The 17,614-nt window shown below is 45.6% G+C and overlaps 1 protein-coding gene across 1 annotated transcript; it reads left to right on the top strand.

The window, feature by feature from the left end:
• Positions 1-44: 44 nt before the first annotated feature.
• Positions 45-11,398, top strand: TMED3 (transmembrane p24 trafficking protein 3). The gene is made up of 3 exons (XM_037835357.1): positions 45-411; positions 2,644-2,892; positions 10,475-11,398. The coding sequence occupies exons 1-3, from the start codon at positions 232-234 to the stop codon at positions 10,709-10,711; spliced, it is 666 nt and encodes a 221-aa protein (XP_037691285.1). The 5' UTR covers positions 45-231; the 3' UTR covers positions 10,712-11,398.
• The last annotated feature ends 6,216 nt before the right edge of the window (positions 11,399-17,614 follow it).

Here is a 17,614-nt window from a genome sequence, read left to right as displayed (position 1 = left end):
AGCACGCGCGCATGCGCAACGCGCCGAAGGCGGGAGACGAAGCCGCGGCGCGCTCTGTCTGGGTCCCGGGCTCGACCCAGAGCGCGCGGCTGCGCACTCAGCCGCCCGCCCTCCCGGAAACGCAGCGGCCGGCTCGCGCCACGTCAATCCCAGTACAGCCTCCGCGGCACCGGCGGCCGCTGTCTTGGCCCGCAAGGGGCGCAGCGCCCGAGCCGCGGCCCATTGGACGGGATGGGGCGCATCACAGGCCGAGGGACCTCGCTGTCCGTTTCTGCGATGCTTCTTTTGCTGCTATTGTTCCGGGCGGAGCAGCTGAGGGGCGCCGAACTGACTTTCGAACTGCCGGACAACGCTAAGCAGTGCTTCCACGAGGAGGTGGAGCAGGGTGTGAAGTTTTCTCTGGACTACCAGGTGAGACCCGGGCGCCCGGCTGCGCCTCCTTCTTCCTCCTCTTTTCCTGGACTTACCAGTGTTCTGGCACGCCTCTGCTTGCAGTCTTTAGAACTAGCCAAGGCGGCTGCAGCGCCCCGTGAGGAAGGACTTTTTGATCAGTCCGAGCCTACCCGAGACGGGCTTGGCTGGTCGAGAGGTGCTGCACCATGGGTACGTGCCCAAGACCGGGATGCCTCCGGCGAGTCCCGCATACCCGGGAGTGGACCAGAGTGACCTCCTTCAGTCCCCTTGGACTCGAAGGAACGCTGAATATGACACAGGCGCTCAGTTCTATCCCAAGTCTGTCTACTACCTAGTCCCTGTGGGCATTGAAAAATGGCAGTGACAGGAAATGGTTTCATAGTTTGTTTCTTCCCGCTTTCAAAATTTAAAATCAGAATTAGGGTGAGCGCAGCAGTGGTGAGAAGGGGCGCTTTGGGGAGGTCCCAGCACCACCTTTGAGCCCTGGCAGTGTTTACAGGGGATGGTAGTGTGGTGGCAAGACTTGGCTATTGCCATATGGATCCGAGATGCTCTCAGCTCCCGCTCTGCGGTCTCCTTTACAGACATCTCATTGCTTACAGTTGCCTGGACCCGGTCTTGGGTGAAGGGTCTACCTCTAAGGTTTAGAGAGCCGGTCTAGGGTTGGGGGCTGAGTGGGTGTCATACCCAGACAGTTGTCTGCTGAGGGAACATGCTGGCAAGCATTCCAAAGATGAGGTGGCACGAGAAGCAGGAGTGAGGGTAAGCCATTTGATAAGACCACTGCCACCAGAGCCATTGAAAGAGACTTGTGCTTGGGGACAGCTTCATGTGTGATGGTCTCTGAAGCCACTGATTTGGCTACTTTTACATCTTAAGTAAGTAGCAGGTAGGTTTGAGAGGTCACTGGCAGGGCAGGAATTCCCTGCCAAGGGATGTCTAGCATAGGTTTAAATATCTTCAGCAACAGGGAGCTCACTACTTCACAAAGCAACGTCTTCCATCTGGGCAAAGGAAATTCTAAAGTTTGGAAGCAGGTGGGCCTTTGATGGACCTTGGTTACAGTCATTGACTAACTGTATGATTTTGCCCTATGCATGTCTTACTTTTCGTATGTTTACAGGGAGAGTTTGGGGCTAGTGATTCCTGAGGACTCTACCACTTCTGACAGTCTCTAATTCTATGACCACTTCAATATGTATTTCCCTTCCCGTTGCATTCAGTTGTTAATAAATTATTTAAATTTACTAGACTTAGTGCAGGAAGACAAGAATGACATTTGTTTGGGGGTATCCTGTTTCTCATTGGAAGGGAGCTGCAGTAGGTTTAACACCTAGTCTGCCTAATTTTGCTCCAGGATGGTCCACACCAGATCCCACCCCTCCACCTTCACCCTCAGAGGACCAGATTGCCCAGTAATTGGCTGGCATTTATTGGGCGTTTCCTATATTTCAGACACTGCGCTAAGTCCTTTACCTGTGATATCTCATTTAATTCTCACCACAACCTTAGGAGGTAGGTACTATTATTAGCTCCATTTTATGGATGAAGACAAAGAGCCTCAGAGAGTCAAGTAACATGTCCAGGGTCACCAGCTAATGAGTAGTAGTGCCTTAAAGTGATTAGCTTCATGTCCTGAATTAAATACCAAACAAAGATACAGAAGCAAAGGCTTCTGGCTGCCTTGGGACAGTTTCTTGGGTATCCTTTTCCCTTTACCCCACCCCTACATCCCCAATTTCTGAAAGCCTTGTCTGAGCAGATTTCCTAGGATATGTTCATTCATGCTGCAGAACAGCACTGTGGTGAAGAGTTTGGGCACTGGAGCCAAGGGCCCTCAGGCCAGATCCCAACTCAACCATTTTCTGCTTGTGTGATCTTAGGCAATTGATTTAACCTCAGAGCCTCAATTTCCTCTTCTGTAAAGTGGGAAAAATTAGGCTAATTGCACTCTTGGAGAGCAAAACTTTTGCAGTTAGGCATACATGGATTCCATTCTTAGCCCTGCTGCTTTCTAGCATTGTGACCATGGTCAATTTACTTAACTTCTCTCAGCCTCAGTTTCTTTCTTTGCAAAATAGGGACTGTGCTCATACCTGCCTTAGAAGGTTGTGAAGATTAAATGAAAAAAATGTTTGTAAAATCTAATCACGGTATCTGGTGGGCATTTGGTAAGTGGTGCTTTCCCCTCTGGTGACGGTAGATTGTGGTCTCTTCCCTGGTTGTCAGGTCATCACTGGAGGTCACTACGATGTTGACTGCTATGTGGAGGACCCTGTGGGGAACACCATCTACAGGGAAACCAAGAAGCAGTACGACAGCTTCACATACCGTGCTGAGGTCAAGGGAGTTTATCAGTTTTGCTTCAGTAATGAGTTTTCCACCTTCTCTCACAAGACCGTCTACTTTGACTTTCAAGTGGGTGATGAGCCCCCCATTCTCCCAGACATGGGGAACAGGGTCACAGCACTCACCCAGGTAAGTGGACACTAACCGTGACGGACCTCTGCAGGCTGACTGAATCCCGCTAGCCTGTCCCTCCTCTTCTGGCCCTGACTTGGGTGATGAACAGAGTTATCATCACCCAGATCACAGGCTGAAAGTCTCAGTATTTGCTTTGCTTCTCCCTTCACATCCAGTCCTAAAGGACACTATGTTCTCCTGTCTCCTCTCTGTTCTTTAATCAGATCCCTGTGATACTTTCCTGTGTTATGACTGCCTCTCATTTGTCCCCACTGAGTCTTTCACATGGAACCACTTTCTCAGTACCTGTAATGAGCTCTATGCTTATATGCTATGCCTGTATCTTAAAGACCAAAGTCCTACTTTGTATGGTGTATTAGTTGAGGTAGCACAAGTTGCTGTAACAAATACTGCCCAAATATCAGTGGCTTAACACAACAGAAGTTTTTTTCTCATTCAAATCAGTCTAGAGCAGGTTGGCAGGTAGCTTTCCTCCTTGGGGTGATTCAGGAGTCCAGGCTCTGTCCGCCAGTCCCCAGGGCTTCAGGGTCCTCTGCCTCTAGACACCAAAAGAAGGAGAGAATGGGGAAGCCCCATCTGCTTCTTCAAAGCCCTGGCCCAGAAGTGACACACATCACTTCTCCTCCTATCCTATTGCTGAGAACTAGTCCTGTGGCCACTCTGGGTGAAAGAGAGCTGGGAAATATAGTCCCAGTTGGGTAGTTACCTCCTAGCAACAACTCCATCGTGTGGAAGAGAAGAGAAACCATGCAATTTTTGGAGGACAAATAGTCATCTCTGCCGTAGATGGCTCTCAAGGTTAGTTACGATCTGATCTCAACCTCCGTGGTCAGTCTTCCCTCTTGCTATTTAAGCTCTGCCCTCCTTCCCCATGATCAGTCTAGAGCTTCCTAAGAGTTGTGACTCTTATTTACTTTGTATTTCTTTTGTGTGCATGAGGTATGGCATGAAATAAGAGCTCACCAAATATTTGACAAATGACTGAGCAACAGGGACTGGGGTAACCTGCTAGACAGGAAAGTTCCAGTCCTAAAGCCCCGGTTGCCCTCCAAGGTGGCCACAGGTTTCCATTCCTCTGTGGCTTTGGGCGCACTCATGAAATCCCGAGGGCTCGTTTGCCCAGTCGTCCACTTTCCCTGAGTCTCTCTCTGTGAAGCAGTTGGAGGTTAGAGCCCTGCTGTCCAGTCTAGAAGCCACTATCTACATGTGGCTATTTAAATTTAAATGAATTAAAATGAAATAGAAAATTCACTTCCTTGTTTGCACTCGCAACATTTCAAGTGCTCAATAGCCACACACGGCTAGTGGTCACACACAGAACATTTCCATTATCATAGAAAGTTCCATTGGACAACAGTGGATTTGAGCTTGGCAGGATGACTGCCGTTAGGAGGTCCGACCTAGGGTATGTATTGAATGTAATATCTTTCACAACCAGTACTCTTGCTAGTTCTTTTGGTTACTGGTGAAACAGCCTTTGTTTTGAAGATTTTGTAAGTCTCCATACACTGAGCTGAAAGACTTCTCTTTTTAGCCAGTGAAAAACAAATTGGTAGAGAAAAGGCTTAAGGAGTTAGTGCAATAGGGAAATTCTTTCTTAGAGCCTTTGCATTAGAATTTGATTGTGTTGCAGGAACGAGTGATTTCCTGTGTCTCTGAGCCTCCTCTTTCTTCCTTTTTTCTAGCCTCGGAAGAGGCATTTCCTCCCACTTCTGTACCTCTGACCCCTCGGCCTTAACCAGCATCTGTCTGTCTGATGCTGAGAGCTCTCACTCTGCCTCTCTGGGCATCACTGAGTCCACACACTGCCACATGGTGGCTGAACAAGGATGAAAGGTGCTGTCCTTGGCATCAGAAGCTCAGTCTGGCAAGGAATACAACTCAGTAAACCAGTCGGCCGCAGGATCTGCAGTCAGTGCTCTGATTGCAGGGAACAGTTTTGCAAGGAGGGACCGGTTAGTTCTTCCAGGAGAGTTTTAGCTTCAAGTGAAGATGTGGACATTAGCTGGGAGTTTGCCTGGCACAGGAGGAGGAAATAGCAGGTACAAATATATGGGGTGTAACTTTTACTTTCCACACCAGCCCTAATTTTATTTTGCTTGTCCTGGCAACTCTTTTAACTACCAGATTTTCTGATTTGCCACAGACTTCTTACAGCACAACTGTGGGCCAGAGGCCACGTTTTGTGACACCAAAATAAACACTGTGGTGAAAGAACAGGATCCAGAGTGACCAAGGCCCAGGCAAGGATTCAGGCCAGGGAGATTTGTCTTGGGCCTGAGTTCCAGACTGACCAAGCTCCCAGGAGAGGTCGGTCTGAAAAAATGTTATTACAGGGAAGCCAAGCTTGAGGTGTTCTGGGCTTCCTGAGGGTCTAGACAGATCCTATTAGAGGCTGAAGCGCCTGATGGAGGTCAAAGGCCAGAGGTTGCCTCACTGGTGGTCTAGGGAAGACAAAAGGTTTTCCTAAATCTGTTCTGATGCCATGCTTCCCTCCTTTGCATTCTTTTTTTTTTTTTTATTCATTTTATTGAGATATATTCACATACCATGTAGTCATACAAAACAAATCGTACATTTGATTGTTCACAGTACCATTACATAGTTGTACATTCATCACCAAAATCAATCCCTGCCTCCTTTGCATTCTTGAATAATCCAGTGAACCACGTACTGCCATCTGTGGAGGCTCTGGTGGGATGAGGGGTAAAGGAAGATAGTGGTTACAGACTGAAGACCTCAGCATCAGCAGGTGGTAGACATGATGGGATGTCTGGCTGGGAATGGAGAGGAAGGGGTTGGGCCCAGGACTGTCATGGGACCATGATCAGAATCTCCGTCAGGCTCCAGGATGCCGGAAACCAGCCAGGACTGGTGGCCTTGGCAAGTGGAAGGTTGCACAGCAGGAGAGCTGGAGACCCATAGCCCTGTGGAAACAGGACTCTGAAGCAGAATAGATTCTGCTGGTTTCCTGCAGGGCAGGAAGTTGGCTTAAGGGGTTGCCTAATGGAAATTTTGTGATAGTGGGCTAAAGAGCTTTCTTGTGGAATAGCTCTAAAGGAAGATCCCAGTGGAAGGGGAAGTAGCTTCTTTTATTTTTCCTTTCTTTGTGGTAAGGGGATGTTCCAGGTATCTGTGATTCTTGGTGATTTGTTGGTCTGGGGTCTCTTGTGGGCCTATGCCAGGTCCTGAAGGTGTCTGTTGGTTTTAGACCCCAGGAAAGCTGTAGGCCACAATCTACTCCTCTGTCACGCTCTGGGAGCTGGCTTCCTTCCCTATCACTGATCTGAGATTGGTCTTCTAAAGGCCTCTGGGCCCTCTTCATGGAATCCCAGTGCTGGCTCTGGCCCTTGGCACCTGAGTCAGGTCTTTAAAGCAGTTGCCTCACATGGCATAGCTGACGTATCCTTTGCCTGGGGTTTTTGCACTGTGACTTCTGTGTCCTCTGTCCACTTCTCTTCCTTCTCTCTCCTTCCCTCCTTCCTCTCTCCAGTGATTCTGGATCCTGGGAGAAGGCTAGAGCTGCTGACCAGTGCTTGCTGCTGTATTCCCAGGCCAGGGTCCAGTGTCCAAGGAGCTCCCAGTTCAAGTGAGTTCAGTATACACTTTGAGTTTCTGAATGCGCTTGTGACAGAAATAAAGTTAGAGAATGGAGTTCTAGCCTGGAAAACCAAATAAGCCCTCTCCTAGTGTTTAAGAACAAAGTCTCTGTGTGTTTATACATATAAAACTTGTATGTATGTGTGTAGACTATATTGATACATGTGTGTGTTTCTCCATCTATCCACTAATTCAAGTATGATTTATTTTGTTACCAAGTCCCTTTATTTTAGTGCCTGAAATCTCCCCCCAGACCCATGCTGCTTCTCCTACATGGCAACTTTCTTAATTGAAGCTATCCTCTTTTGCCAGCAAAATTTGAGGAACCTAAGTGGTTTGCCTGTGTTCTGGTTTGTTAATGCTGCTGTTATGCAAAATACCAGAAACAGATTGGCTTTTATAAAGTAATTTATTAAGTTATAAATTTACAGTTCTAAGGCCATAAAAGTATCCAAAATAAGGCATCAACAAGAAGATACCTTCACTGAAGAATGGCTATTGGTGTCCAGAAAGCCTGTTTTAGCTGGGAAGGCACATGGCTGGCTGCTGCTCCTTTGCTCCCAGGTTGCATCTCAAAATGGCTTTCTCCAAGCATCTCCAAGCATCAGCAAGCATCTGGGTTTTGGCTTAGCATATCCTGGCGTGTTTAGCATATCCTGGTGCGTTTTCATTTCTCTGCTCTCTGTGCAAGCTCCCTGTAAAGGACTCCAATAAACTAATCAAGACCTACCCTGAATGGGTGGTGTCAAATCTTCATGGAAACATCCAATCAAGAGGTCACACCCTAATCAGAAAGATTAATATATCTGCCCCCACAAGATTGCGTTAAAGAATATGGTTTTCGGGGCAGGGGGGGTGGGGGGACACGACACAATATTTACAAACCGGCACACCCTGCCTCCAGACTGGTTCCCACCAATCCCTCTCTACACCTTGGCTACCAGGAGGATCTTCTACAAGTGGGATTCTGATCTTGCCATTCATCTGCTCCCACAGCTCTGTGATAGAGTCGAACTGTCTCTGTTTGACCTGCAGGCCCTTTATTGTGAGCTTCCACTGACCCACAAGTTCTTCCTTACACATCCCATCCTCATTATCAGTCCCTGACCCTAAACTGGGCCCTTCACAGGCTCTTGGCCCATGCTTCTGCTGCTTTGGCTTTCTAGGATGACTTCCCTTTGTCCTTGACCTCATGTCTTGCCCATCTGTCTACCAAGGCTTAGCTTGTCCCTTCCTGCATCAGATCCTCCTCCATCTCCTCTGGCAAGAATTTGCAGCTCTCTCTTGGGCTTTCCTATAACTCAGCACACCCGTCTGTTGTTAGCTGTTTTCACATTGCATTGCAGCTGATTATTGCCTCCTCAAATTATGAACTTTTTGAGACCTGGCACTGAGTCTGATTCTGATTCATTTCTTGCTTCCCCAGGCCTAGCACAGTACCTGCAAGACAAGAAGGCATTTAATAAATAGTTGAATCAATGAGTTAGTAGAAGTTTGGACTACAAAAGAAAAGCCAGCATGATCTGAAATTTTTCGGTCTTATTTTATAGCTGTCTCTCCTGAGTCCCCTAACCCCACCTCCAGTAGTTGTGGCTTTCTAGGGATCATCAACGTAATACTAATACAGAACTAATTTGACTTACCACATTTACCCATATTGTGTGATAGGTAGTGACTGGAAGTGACTGTTTATGACCTCTTTCCCAGTTTAGTGCCCCGACTCCATCTTCATCACAATTGGCATGCTAAGGAGAGCTAGGAGGAGCATGCTCACAAATGCCAACGTTGCCTTTAGCATGCAGGTCTGTATGCTCAGAGATTTCATCTGGTAGTTAGCATTTGAATTCCATTTGGCACATGGAAGTCCCCTTTGCAATCCTTCTTGGGCTTGTATGTCCCTTTCTTAATATAAAATATCTAGCAATTGGGGGAAGATGAAGAATCCCAGTGCTGACTACACTCCAGTAGCAAGAGAAGATTGTCAAATATCCCACCATAATAGGACATGTGGGATATCTCTGAGAAAAGCGGGGTATTGGAGAAAATAAAGGTACCCATTGGGGGACAAATTGAAGCACAAGCAGGATTGTTCTTCATTGTGGATTCTGTCCTTTGAGCTGGCAGTGCCTAGTCAGGTTCCACCAGTGCCTTCTGATACATGATGGCCTTGTCACCTTTCCATCCAGGTAACAGTTCATCTCTTCTTACCCATGGATGAGAAAGGTGAGCCAACATGTGCAGAGAAAACCAGAAACCCAGGGGGGTACACCAGTTGCCAGACAGATGGAAGTCACCATGTAGTGAATTCAGAGGCTAAAGTCCTTCCTCATATGGTCCACTTCAGCTCCTAGAGTAAAGAATACCCAACAGGCAAGTGAGGGCAGCACCATATTTTGGCCATAGTCTCCTATTTGCCTCCTGAAAACTTTCACTTGTAAGAGAAACCAGTGTTCAGAGAAGTCATACAGCTCAGGCTCCTCTAGCTTCTTATGCTATATTTTATAAATTGTTCCATTTTGGAGTTTGGGAACTGAAACAAGTGCCTGTGGGATGTTTTATGGACTTCTCTAGCCTGAGAACCCACAATTGGAGTAGAATTTTGTAGGTTTTGGATGAACTGGTGCTTGAGAAGTTGCCTATGAGTAAGAACTCCTGTTCTTCCACAGGCATAATGCACTAGTTTTCTATTAGTGGTGACAAAATACCACAATCCAAGTGGCTTAAAACAACACCCATCTACTACCTCACAGCTCTGTAGGTTAGAAGTCTGGGTGGGCTTGACTGGGTTCTATACACAAGGTATAACATACAAGGCTGAAAGCAAGGTGTTGCCTGTGCTGGGCTCTTATCTGGAGGCTCTGGGGAAAAAATCTGCTTCCACACTCAAGTCAGGTCATTTGCAGAATTCATTTGCTTGTAGTTGTAGGACTGAAGTCCATGTTTCCTGGCTGGCAGTCGGCTGGGGACTGCTCTCAGCTTCTAGAGGCCTTTTCTGGTCCTTGCATATGGCCTTCTCAGTCTTCGAAGCCAACACTGGCACCTCCAATTCTTCTTGTACTTTGAATCTCTCTGACTTCCTCTTCTGCCACCAGCTGGTAAAAGCTCTCTGCTTTTAAGGGCTCGTGTGATACACTCAGGCCTATCTGGGATAATCTCCCTGTCTTAAGGTCAGCATAATCATGGGAGTGATAGCTCATCATGTTCCCAAGTTCTCGGGATTAAGGCGTGGAATTTTGGATGGGGGAGGGCATTTTAAAACTTCTTTCTGCAACACAAAATATTTTAGCAGGAAAAGGAAATTGTGAAATAATATTTACTACCTAAGAGCATATATGTGTATGTGTGCATGTTTATACATATGTGTCTTTGCATTTGTTTATGTGTATGCAATTAGGTACATGAGGAATTTGTGTTTGTGTGTTTATGTGACTGTATACATAAAACCATAGGCAGAAATTGTATAATAGACTGTGCAGTAGATTCAGAGTCCAACATAATTGTGATTTAGTTCACACTCAAGCTGTGTGACCTTGGGCAAGTCACTTAGCCTCTTTGAACTTCAATTTCCTCTTCAGTATGTGGAGTAAGCAATCAGTCAGCCCTCCTTCCCAAGGAAGTTAATGATCCCTGCCTGGAAGGGTACTGTGAGGATTAAATAGGAGAACATAGGGCAGCCTCTGAAAGCATCGGCTCAGGACTCAGACAAGGCAAGTTCAAATCCTGATTGCCACATAGTAACTACGTGACTCTGGGCAACTTATGTAGCCTCTCTGAGCCAGTTTCTTCATCCGTTAAAAAGGTTAATTCTACCCAGAATTATTATGAGAATTAAATAAAACCATGCAAAACCTTAGCACAGGCACATGGTTTCCATTCAGTAAGTGTTACCTAGGATAAGGACAACATTTGCCGTATGCGTGGTTCCACTCTTCTTTGTGCAGGTTAGAGATGTGACTGCTTGTCCCTTCTTGTGCAGATGGAATCTGCCTGTGTGACAATTCATGAGGCTCTGAAGACGGTGATTGACTCCCAGACACATTACAGGCTGCGCGAGGCCCAGGACCGGGCCCGGGCTGATGACCTGAATAGCCGAGTCTCCTACTGGTCTGTGGGTGAGACCATCGTCCTGTTCATGGTCAGCTTCAGCCAGGTGCTGCTTCTGAAGAGCTTCTTTACAGAAAAACGACCTGTCAGCAGGAGCGTCCACTCCTAGCTGATGCTTCCTGCTCCAGGGCCCCTTGTACTCCACGGCACTTCTGGGTCCCAGGCCCGCGGGGCAACCAGGCGGTCCCTGGGCTGGAGGGTCTGACACTGGTGGAGGCGAGCACAGGGTCATGTGCTGTTGGGGCAGCCCCTTGGCTTCTGTTCAGGTGCTTGATCCACTGTCTGCAGCAAGCCAGCCCTCGTGCCCTCATAGCCACAGCACCTGGCAACCAGGAATTGGAAGCATCAGGTTGCAATTTGTTGTATGCAATTGTTTGAATAAAAGTTTACAATTAGACTTGGTATTGACTACTGTGGGTGGGCAGGCAGGGAGCGGGCCAGTGACCTGGTAGATAGGAGGAACCCTATATACCCCCCAGGCCTCCAGGTCGGCCCAGGACTGTCCCTTGGCTCCTCGATGCAGTGAGCAGTTGCAACTCATTGGGTCATTTGGCTTGTGTGTTCTACCCCATATGTGGAAAAGAAGGAGGCCCTCAGTTCTAGCCTTTCCTCCCATGGAGCTCTTTCTAACTGAATAAACCAGGCCCTGAAGCAGCTTTGCAGAGCCTCCCACCCAGGTGAGCCATGGTGTCAACCGTGTAAGAAGGAAAAATGGTGATGGGGTGCCCCTGGCTAACTGTGTATCTCCTAGGAGGTGGAACTGTGGTTAATAAAAACTGAGTGTGAGCGACATGAAGACTGGTGGCTTTATTTCTTTGCCCTAAAGGAACTTACAGCTTAATGGGGAGCTGGATATGTGTTTAAATAATTAGAGTGTAATAGAACAGGTGATGCCTTGGAGATGTGTATAGGATCCTGGGAAGTATGGATGGGGGAGTAAATTACTCTCCTCCCTGTTGAATAAAAACAATGAAATAGGAAATTGGTTGTTTTGTGGTCTCAGATTTTAGAGATCACCCTCAGCAAACAGAGTCATCATTTAATCCAAATATAGGAGCTAAGAACAGAAAAAAAAATAAAAGACTGAGAAGTAATGAGTGGCTGTCCTAAGCAGCCAGGGTGGTTTCTTTAAAACTTGTGAGACTATGTCACTCCTGGTCATAACCTTCCCATGGCTCCACATGTCATTCAGAGTTCAGTGAACTCACTGTGGACTGTTAAGTCTTGATAATCTGGCACACCTATTTCTTGCCCTTGTGTGTCATCCCCTTCCCTTCTTCCCCTTGCTCACTTCTCCCATGTCCCATGCCTCTCACTGTTCCTATCACACACCAGGCTATGCTTCTGCCCCAGGGCCTTTGCAATGGCTGTTTCCTCTATTAGAAACCCTCCCCCTGGTATATACATGTCCTTCCCCATCACTTCCTTCCACATAATGTCCTGTGGTTGGTGGGAACCCCCACCCGCAACCACTCTATTCCAGATGGCACCGCCTCATCCCCCCATACTTGCCCCTCCCTGATCCTCTTTCCTCACCTTACTTCTCTCCATGGCACTTACCATCGATGACATATATATTTGCTTGCTTGTTTATTGTCTTTCCCCACTAAGATGCTAACTCCATGCAGGCCAGGGATTTTGTTACAGCCTAGAACAATACCTGATACATACTAAATGTTTTATAAATACTAGTTGAATCAAAATCCTTTACCACTAGTAAGAAATTCATACACACTAATCAAGAGTCTGTAATATCCTGAGGGAAGATATGATGTCTGTCCTAAAGGAAATCTACCAGGAAAGCTATCAAGTAATATGAAATCCATAGCTATCTGACATATATTAATAATTCACTGCCTTTAAAAAGAGACTCCATAAGCCTTGCTTACTTAGGTTGGATGAAAGATAAATCCTGTTACGTACTCTTTTGTTTATTTTATGGTATTTATTTCTACTCTCTTATTTAAAATAAGTACTGATATAGAAGATTATTTGTGAAGTATGCTTAGGGTAGAGTGAAAAACAGTACAAGCCCCTGTATTCCCACTGCCTAAATTAAGTGGTGGAAGGGGATCATTGCTTGGTAGAAGCTCCCTGACTGCCCTTCACCAGTCCCATCCCTTCTCTGCTTCTGAGGCTACCATCAAGCTGGATTTAGTGTTTACCAAGCACCAAGGATACCAAGGATTGAGGGATATTGCCCTACTAAAATTCCTCCCATCATCTTCCACTTTTCTTATGGTACAAAGTTCTCCAGTGCTTACAACCCTAAAGAAACCAAAATGTGAGAATAGAATTGCTGGTGACCCTTGTTTGATTTATAGGGCCCTGGAATCATTTATCCATAAAGATGTGGACTGACTTGGGAAAAAACCCTGCCCCATTCACTGAATTAGGAGATAAGGTTTGCAGTAAAATTTTACTTTTTATGTTTAATATTTATCAAAGGTTTAGATTTATGTCTTTATTGGTTATGTACTAATGACAATTGTGATGATTCCCTAATCTAGAAGAAATGTTTTCAACAGAGCTTACAGTTACAGATATAACACATTTCTGAAATTTCAATTTAGAGACTTTTTTTTAATAGATCATATGATAGGATGCTAAATAAAGGAATTTCAAACATAAAATGATACAGTTGTATAGGAGAGGTGGACTGAAAGTATGAATTTAGGAAGAAAAGGGAAAGATGGAAAATTTCATGTATTTATGGATTATGGTGGGTATCAAATCATCATGGTAATTAGAATCTATTACATACATTTAAGATAGTGATTTAGCATTTGTAAAAAAATTTATTTAAAATATTCCAGAAGCTATCTCCTTTGTAGCTATTTAAATTCATGATGGAAAATTTTAAATGTCAGCTTAAAATTGTATGAGAATGCTCATCATTTCTCAAGTTTCCTTAAGAGGTGTGACTCAAGAAAAAGAAATCAAAGGTGCTGCTTTACTTTGTACCCAGATTCCCTAGGGAGGCTCTCCCCTTGACATCTGGGGCACCTTGGTGGAAAATGGTCTTCACAACTGGCACGTGAGTAGAAAGAGGACTGGGTTGGGTCAGACTGTTCTGAATTTGAATCTGGAGCTGCCATGTGCTAGTTGTGTTATCTTGGGCAAGGTGCTGAACTTCTCTGAACCTTAGTTCTCTCATGTGTAAAATGGGTATAAAGGGAATATTTTACCTGGGTAGGGACTTAGGGCTCATGCATTGTTGGTGAGCAGAATTAGGAGTCATCCTGTCCCCTGTAAAATCCATTTAAATTTGAGGACTGAATGTTGGCAGGTGGAGTTTGGAGGCAAATCTATTAGTTTGCATAGGATTTTGAGAATCCCCCAGGGAAATCAATCAATCATTCAATCAATCTGATAGAGTATGGTTTGCTATACTGGGACCAGATTTCAAAAAAGACAGAGGGCTTCTGGGAGCAAATTCCCCATAAAGTGATAATCTGGACAGGCAAGATGGGCTTGGCTCCAAAGACAATAGTTGGCAAGTGGTGCTGATTCCAGGCACAGCCAAGAGCTGATTGTGAGCTCATTGTGATCCAACCGTTTGTTCTGGCAGTAAAATGACTGTGTATGGTGTATGTTCTGGTTTGGTAATGCTGCCAGACTGCAAAACACCAGAAATGGATTGGCTTTTATAAAGGGAGTTTATTTGGTTACAAAGTTACAGTCTTAAGGCCGTAAAGTGTCCAAGGTAAGTCATCAGCAATTGGGTACCTTCACTGGAGGATGGCCAGTGGTGTCCGGAAAACCTCTGTTAGCTGGGAAGGCACGTGGCTGGCGTCTGCTCCAGAATTGTGGTTTCAAAATGGCTTTCTCCCAGGACATTCCTTTCTAGGCTTCAGCTTCTCTCCAAAATATCACTCTCAGTTGCTCTTGGGGCATTTGTCCTCTCTTATCTTCTCCGGAGCAAAAGTCTGCTTTCAAAGGCCGTCTCCAAAATGTCTCTATAAACTGCAGTTCCTCTCTCAGCTCCTGCGCTTTCTTCAAAGTGTCCCTCTTGCTCCTGTCTTAGCTTATATAGTGCTCTAGTAAACTAATCAAGGCCCATGCTGAATGGACGGGGCCACACCTCCATGGAAATTATCAAATCAGAGTCATCACCCACAGTTGGGTGGGGTGCATTTCCATGGAAACAACCTAATCCAAACGTTCCAACTTAATTCCCACTAATATGTCCGCCCCACAAGATTGCATCAAGAACATGGCTTTTTCTGAGGAACATAATGCATACAAACCGGTACATTCCACCCCTGGACCCCAGAAAAACATGATCTTTCCATATACAAAATACATTCATCCCATCACAATATCGCAAACTTAAATCATTTCAGTAACAATAGTTAAGTACAAGATCCCATCAAAATCAATTACAGGCATGGTTGGTCCTAAGGCATAATACCCCTCTGGCTCTGTACCTGTGAAATGTAGAACAAGTTATGTGCTTCCAATATACAAAGGAGGGACAGTCATAGGGTAAACATTCCCATTGCCATAAGGAGAAAGTGAAAGGCAAACAGGGTTTAAAGGACCAAAACAATTCCTAAAACCCGCAGGACAAACTCCATTGGATTTCAAAGTCTGAGAGTCATTAACAGAAGGACGGTGCATCCTTACGGCTTGAGAGAGCGGGAATCTAACCCTTCCTAAGGGCCTCTGTAGCAGCCCTTTTCTCTCCAAACACTGGGGTGAGTGCTCCAACATATCCACACACTGGGGAGACCACTTTCTTGGCCCCACCCTCCTCAAACAATGGTGCAGCACCCGGATTCCCTTCCATCTCCGGGGTACACACTCAACCCCTTCAGAACAGTGGGGTGGTGGCCAGGTTCTCCCCCCTCCCCTGGGAATGTGCTCCACCCAATTTGAGGCCTAAGGTGGCAACACCTTTCCTGAGCATCGAGGCGGAAGGCCCACCCTTGATGTCCCGCGGCAAACTCACCTTTTCCATGCATGTGAGCCATTCCCCTCTCCCAGCCTGAGACCTCTTGACTCCAGACCTCAACCTCCATGGCTCTGTCTTTGAAGAAGTTTTTCCTTCAATTTGTTCCTTGTCTGTCTCCTCCAGTCCAGACCGGGAGCATCTCTGTCTATAAAGATATCGCAAAAATTCTGTTGGCTTTGCATGAAGCACACAGGGGTCAAAGCCATCAAACAATTGGAATTGCCACAAATTCTTTCTGCCTAACTCCATCTCCAATCTTGGCTTGTACTGAAATGGTGTCTGGGTTCCATGTTTGGTTACATCCTCATGTTGGGCTGTGGCTTCTGGGGTTTCACCCCCTGGAAGCCCAGAGTTTTTCAGGCCATCAATTTCTGGTTTCTTTGAAACCAAGAGTTCATTTCTCAGCTTATCTCTGTACTCTTGCATTTTACTATAAGCTGCAAATAAAAGCCAGGCTACTTCTATATTTTGCTTGGAGATCTCATCAGCTAAATATTCCAGGTTGTTGCTTTCAAATTCTGTCTTCCATCCAACACCAGGACTCAATTTGGCCAAATTCTCTGCCACTTTAAAACAAGGATTTCCTTTCTTCCAGTTGGCAATGACACATTCATCATTTCTGCTTAAGGCCTCATCAGAAGTATCTTCAGAGTCCATATTTCCGCAGTCTCTTCAAAGCAGTTTAAGCCTTTTCTATCAAGCTCCTCACAATTCTTCCAGAATCTTCCCCTTATCCATTTAACAAGCCGTTGCAACATGTTTGGTATTTGCAAACTCAGCAACACTAGCACCACACTTCTTCAAATCTGTTCTGGTTTGGTAATGCTGCCAGTATGCAAAACAACAGAAATGGATCAGCTTTTATAAAGGGGGTTTATTTGGTTACAAAGTTACAGTCTTAAGGCCATAAAGTGTCCAAGGTAAGTCATCAACAATCAGGCACCTTCACTGGAGGATGGCCAATGGTGTTCGGAAAACCTCTGTTAACTGGGAAGGCATGTGGCTGGTGTCTGCTCCAGAGTTGTGGTTTCAAAATGGCTTTCTCCCAGGACATTCCTCTCTAGGCTTCAGCTTCTCTGCAAAAATGTCACTCTCAGTTGCTCTTGGGGCATTTGTCCTCTCTTAGCTTCTCTGGAGCAAGAGTCTGCTTTCAGAGGTCTTCTCCAAAATGTCTCTGTAAAGTGCAATTCCTCTCTCAGCTCCTGAGCATTCTTCAAAGTGTCTGCAGCAAGCTTGCTCCTGTCTTAGCTTATATAGTGCTCTAGTAAACTAATCAAGGCCCATGCTGAATGAGCGGGGCCACACCTCCATGGAAATTATCAAATCAGAGTTATCACCCACAGTTGGGTGGGGTGCATTTCCATGGAAACAACCTAACCCAAATGTTCCAACTTAATCCCCACTAATATGTCTGCCCCCAAAAGATTGCATCAAGGAACATGGCTTTTTCTGTGGGACATAATATATACAAACTGGTACAGTATATAACAGTTTTAATACTTGGGGACCCAGGCAACTTTTCTATAGAGCACTACTGAAAAGGGGTAACCTCAACATGGGGGGCTATGGAGGGCATTTATTCTATTAAAAGATAATTTTCCAAAATAAGGTAAAATTATGAGAATCATACTGATATAAAATGAGCTCATTAATCAATGAGGGAAAAAGGCAGATGTTATGCAAGTTCAAAACACAATTCAAAGTACAGATATATTTATACAGAGCTCAAAGACAATAAACCGGGTTAGAATCAGATAATCCGGAAGGGAGAAAATGCATAGTTGCAAAGTGGCTCAGGGACATGAAAGGCTAGAATCAGATGGCCTGGAAGAGTGTCCACTAGAAAATGCATAATGTTCTCTTAAAACACAATATTTTTTTTCCTCCACAACTTCAAAAGTGGCTGCTTATAAGAAAGGGTTAAGTTTAGCTTTCACACATAAAGGCAACGTGGAACAGGGAAATTGGAAACTAGACAAGACTGACTCAAACTGGCTCCGAGGTTAAAGGGAAGAAATGGGCCCCTGATGTAAGCCTAGAGTTGGTGCCAGCTCC

The sequence above is a fragment of the Choloepus didactylus genome, chromosome 4 (genome assembly GCF_015220235.1).
Source record: "Choloepus didactylus isolate mChoDid1 chromosome 4, mChoDid1.pri, whole genome shotgun sequence".
NCBI lineage: Eukaryota > Metazoa > Chordata > Mammalia > Pilosa > Megalonychidae > Choloepus > Choloepus didactylus.
Note: the sequence above shows the minus strand (reverse complement) of the source record. Positions and strands in the feature narration are given on the sequence as shown.

What these genes read in the sequence shown, in the direction of transcription:
- TMED3 (XM_037835357.1), top strand. Translation starts at nt 232, where the DNA reads ATGGGGCGCATCACAGGCCGAGGGACCTCGCTGTCCGTTTCTGCGATG. An exon ending in AGTTTTCTCTGGACTACCAG is followed by an intron (nt 412 to 2,643) that starts GTGAGACCCGGG and finishes CCTGGTTGTCAG; the next exon opens with GTCATCACTGGAGGTCACTA. An exon ending in GGGTCACAGCACTCACCCAG is followed by an intron (nt 2,893 to 10,474) that starts GTAAGTGGACAC and finishes CTTCTTGTGCAG; the next exon opens with ATGGAATCTGCCTGTGTGAC.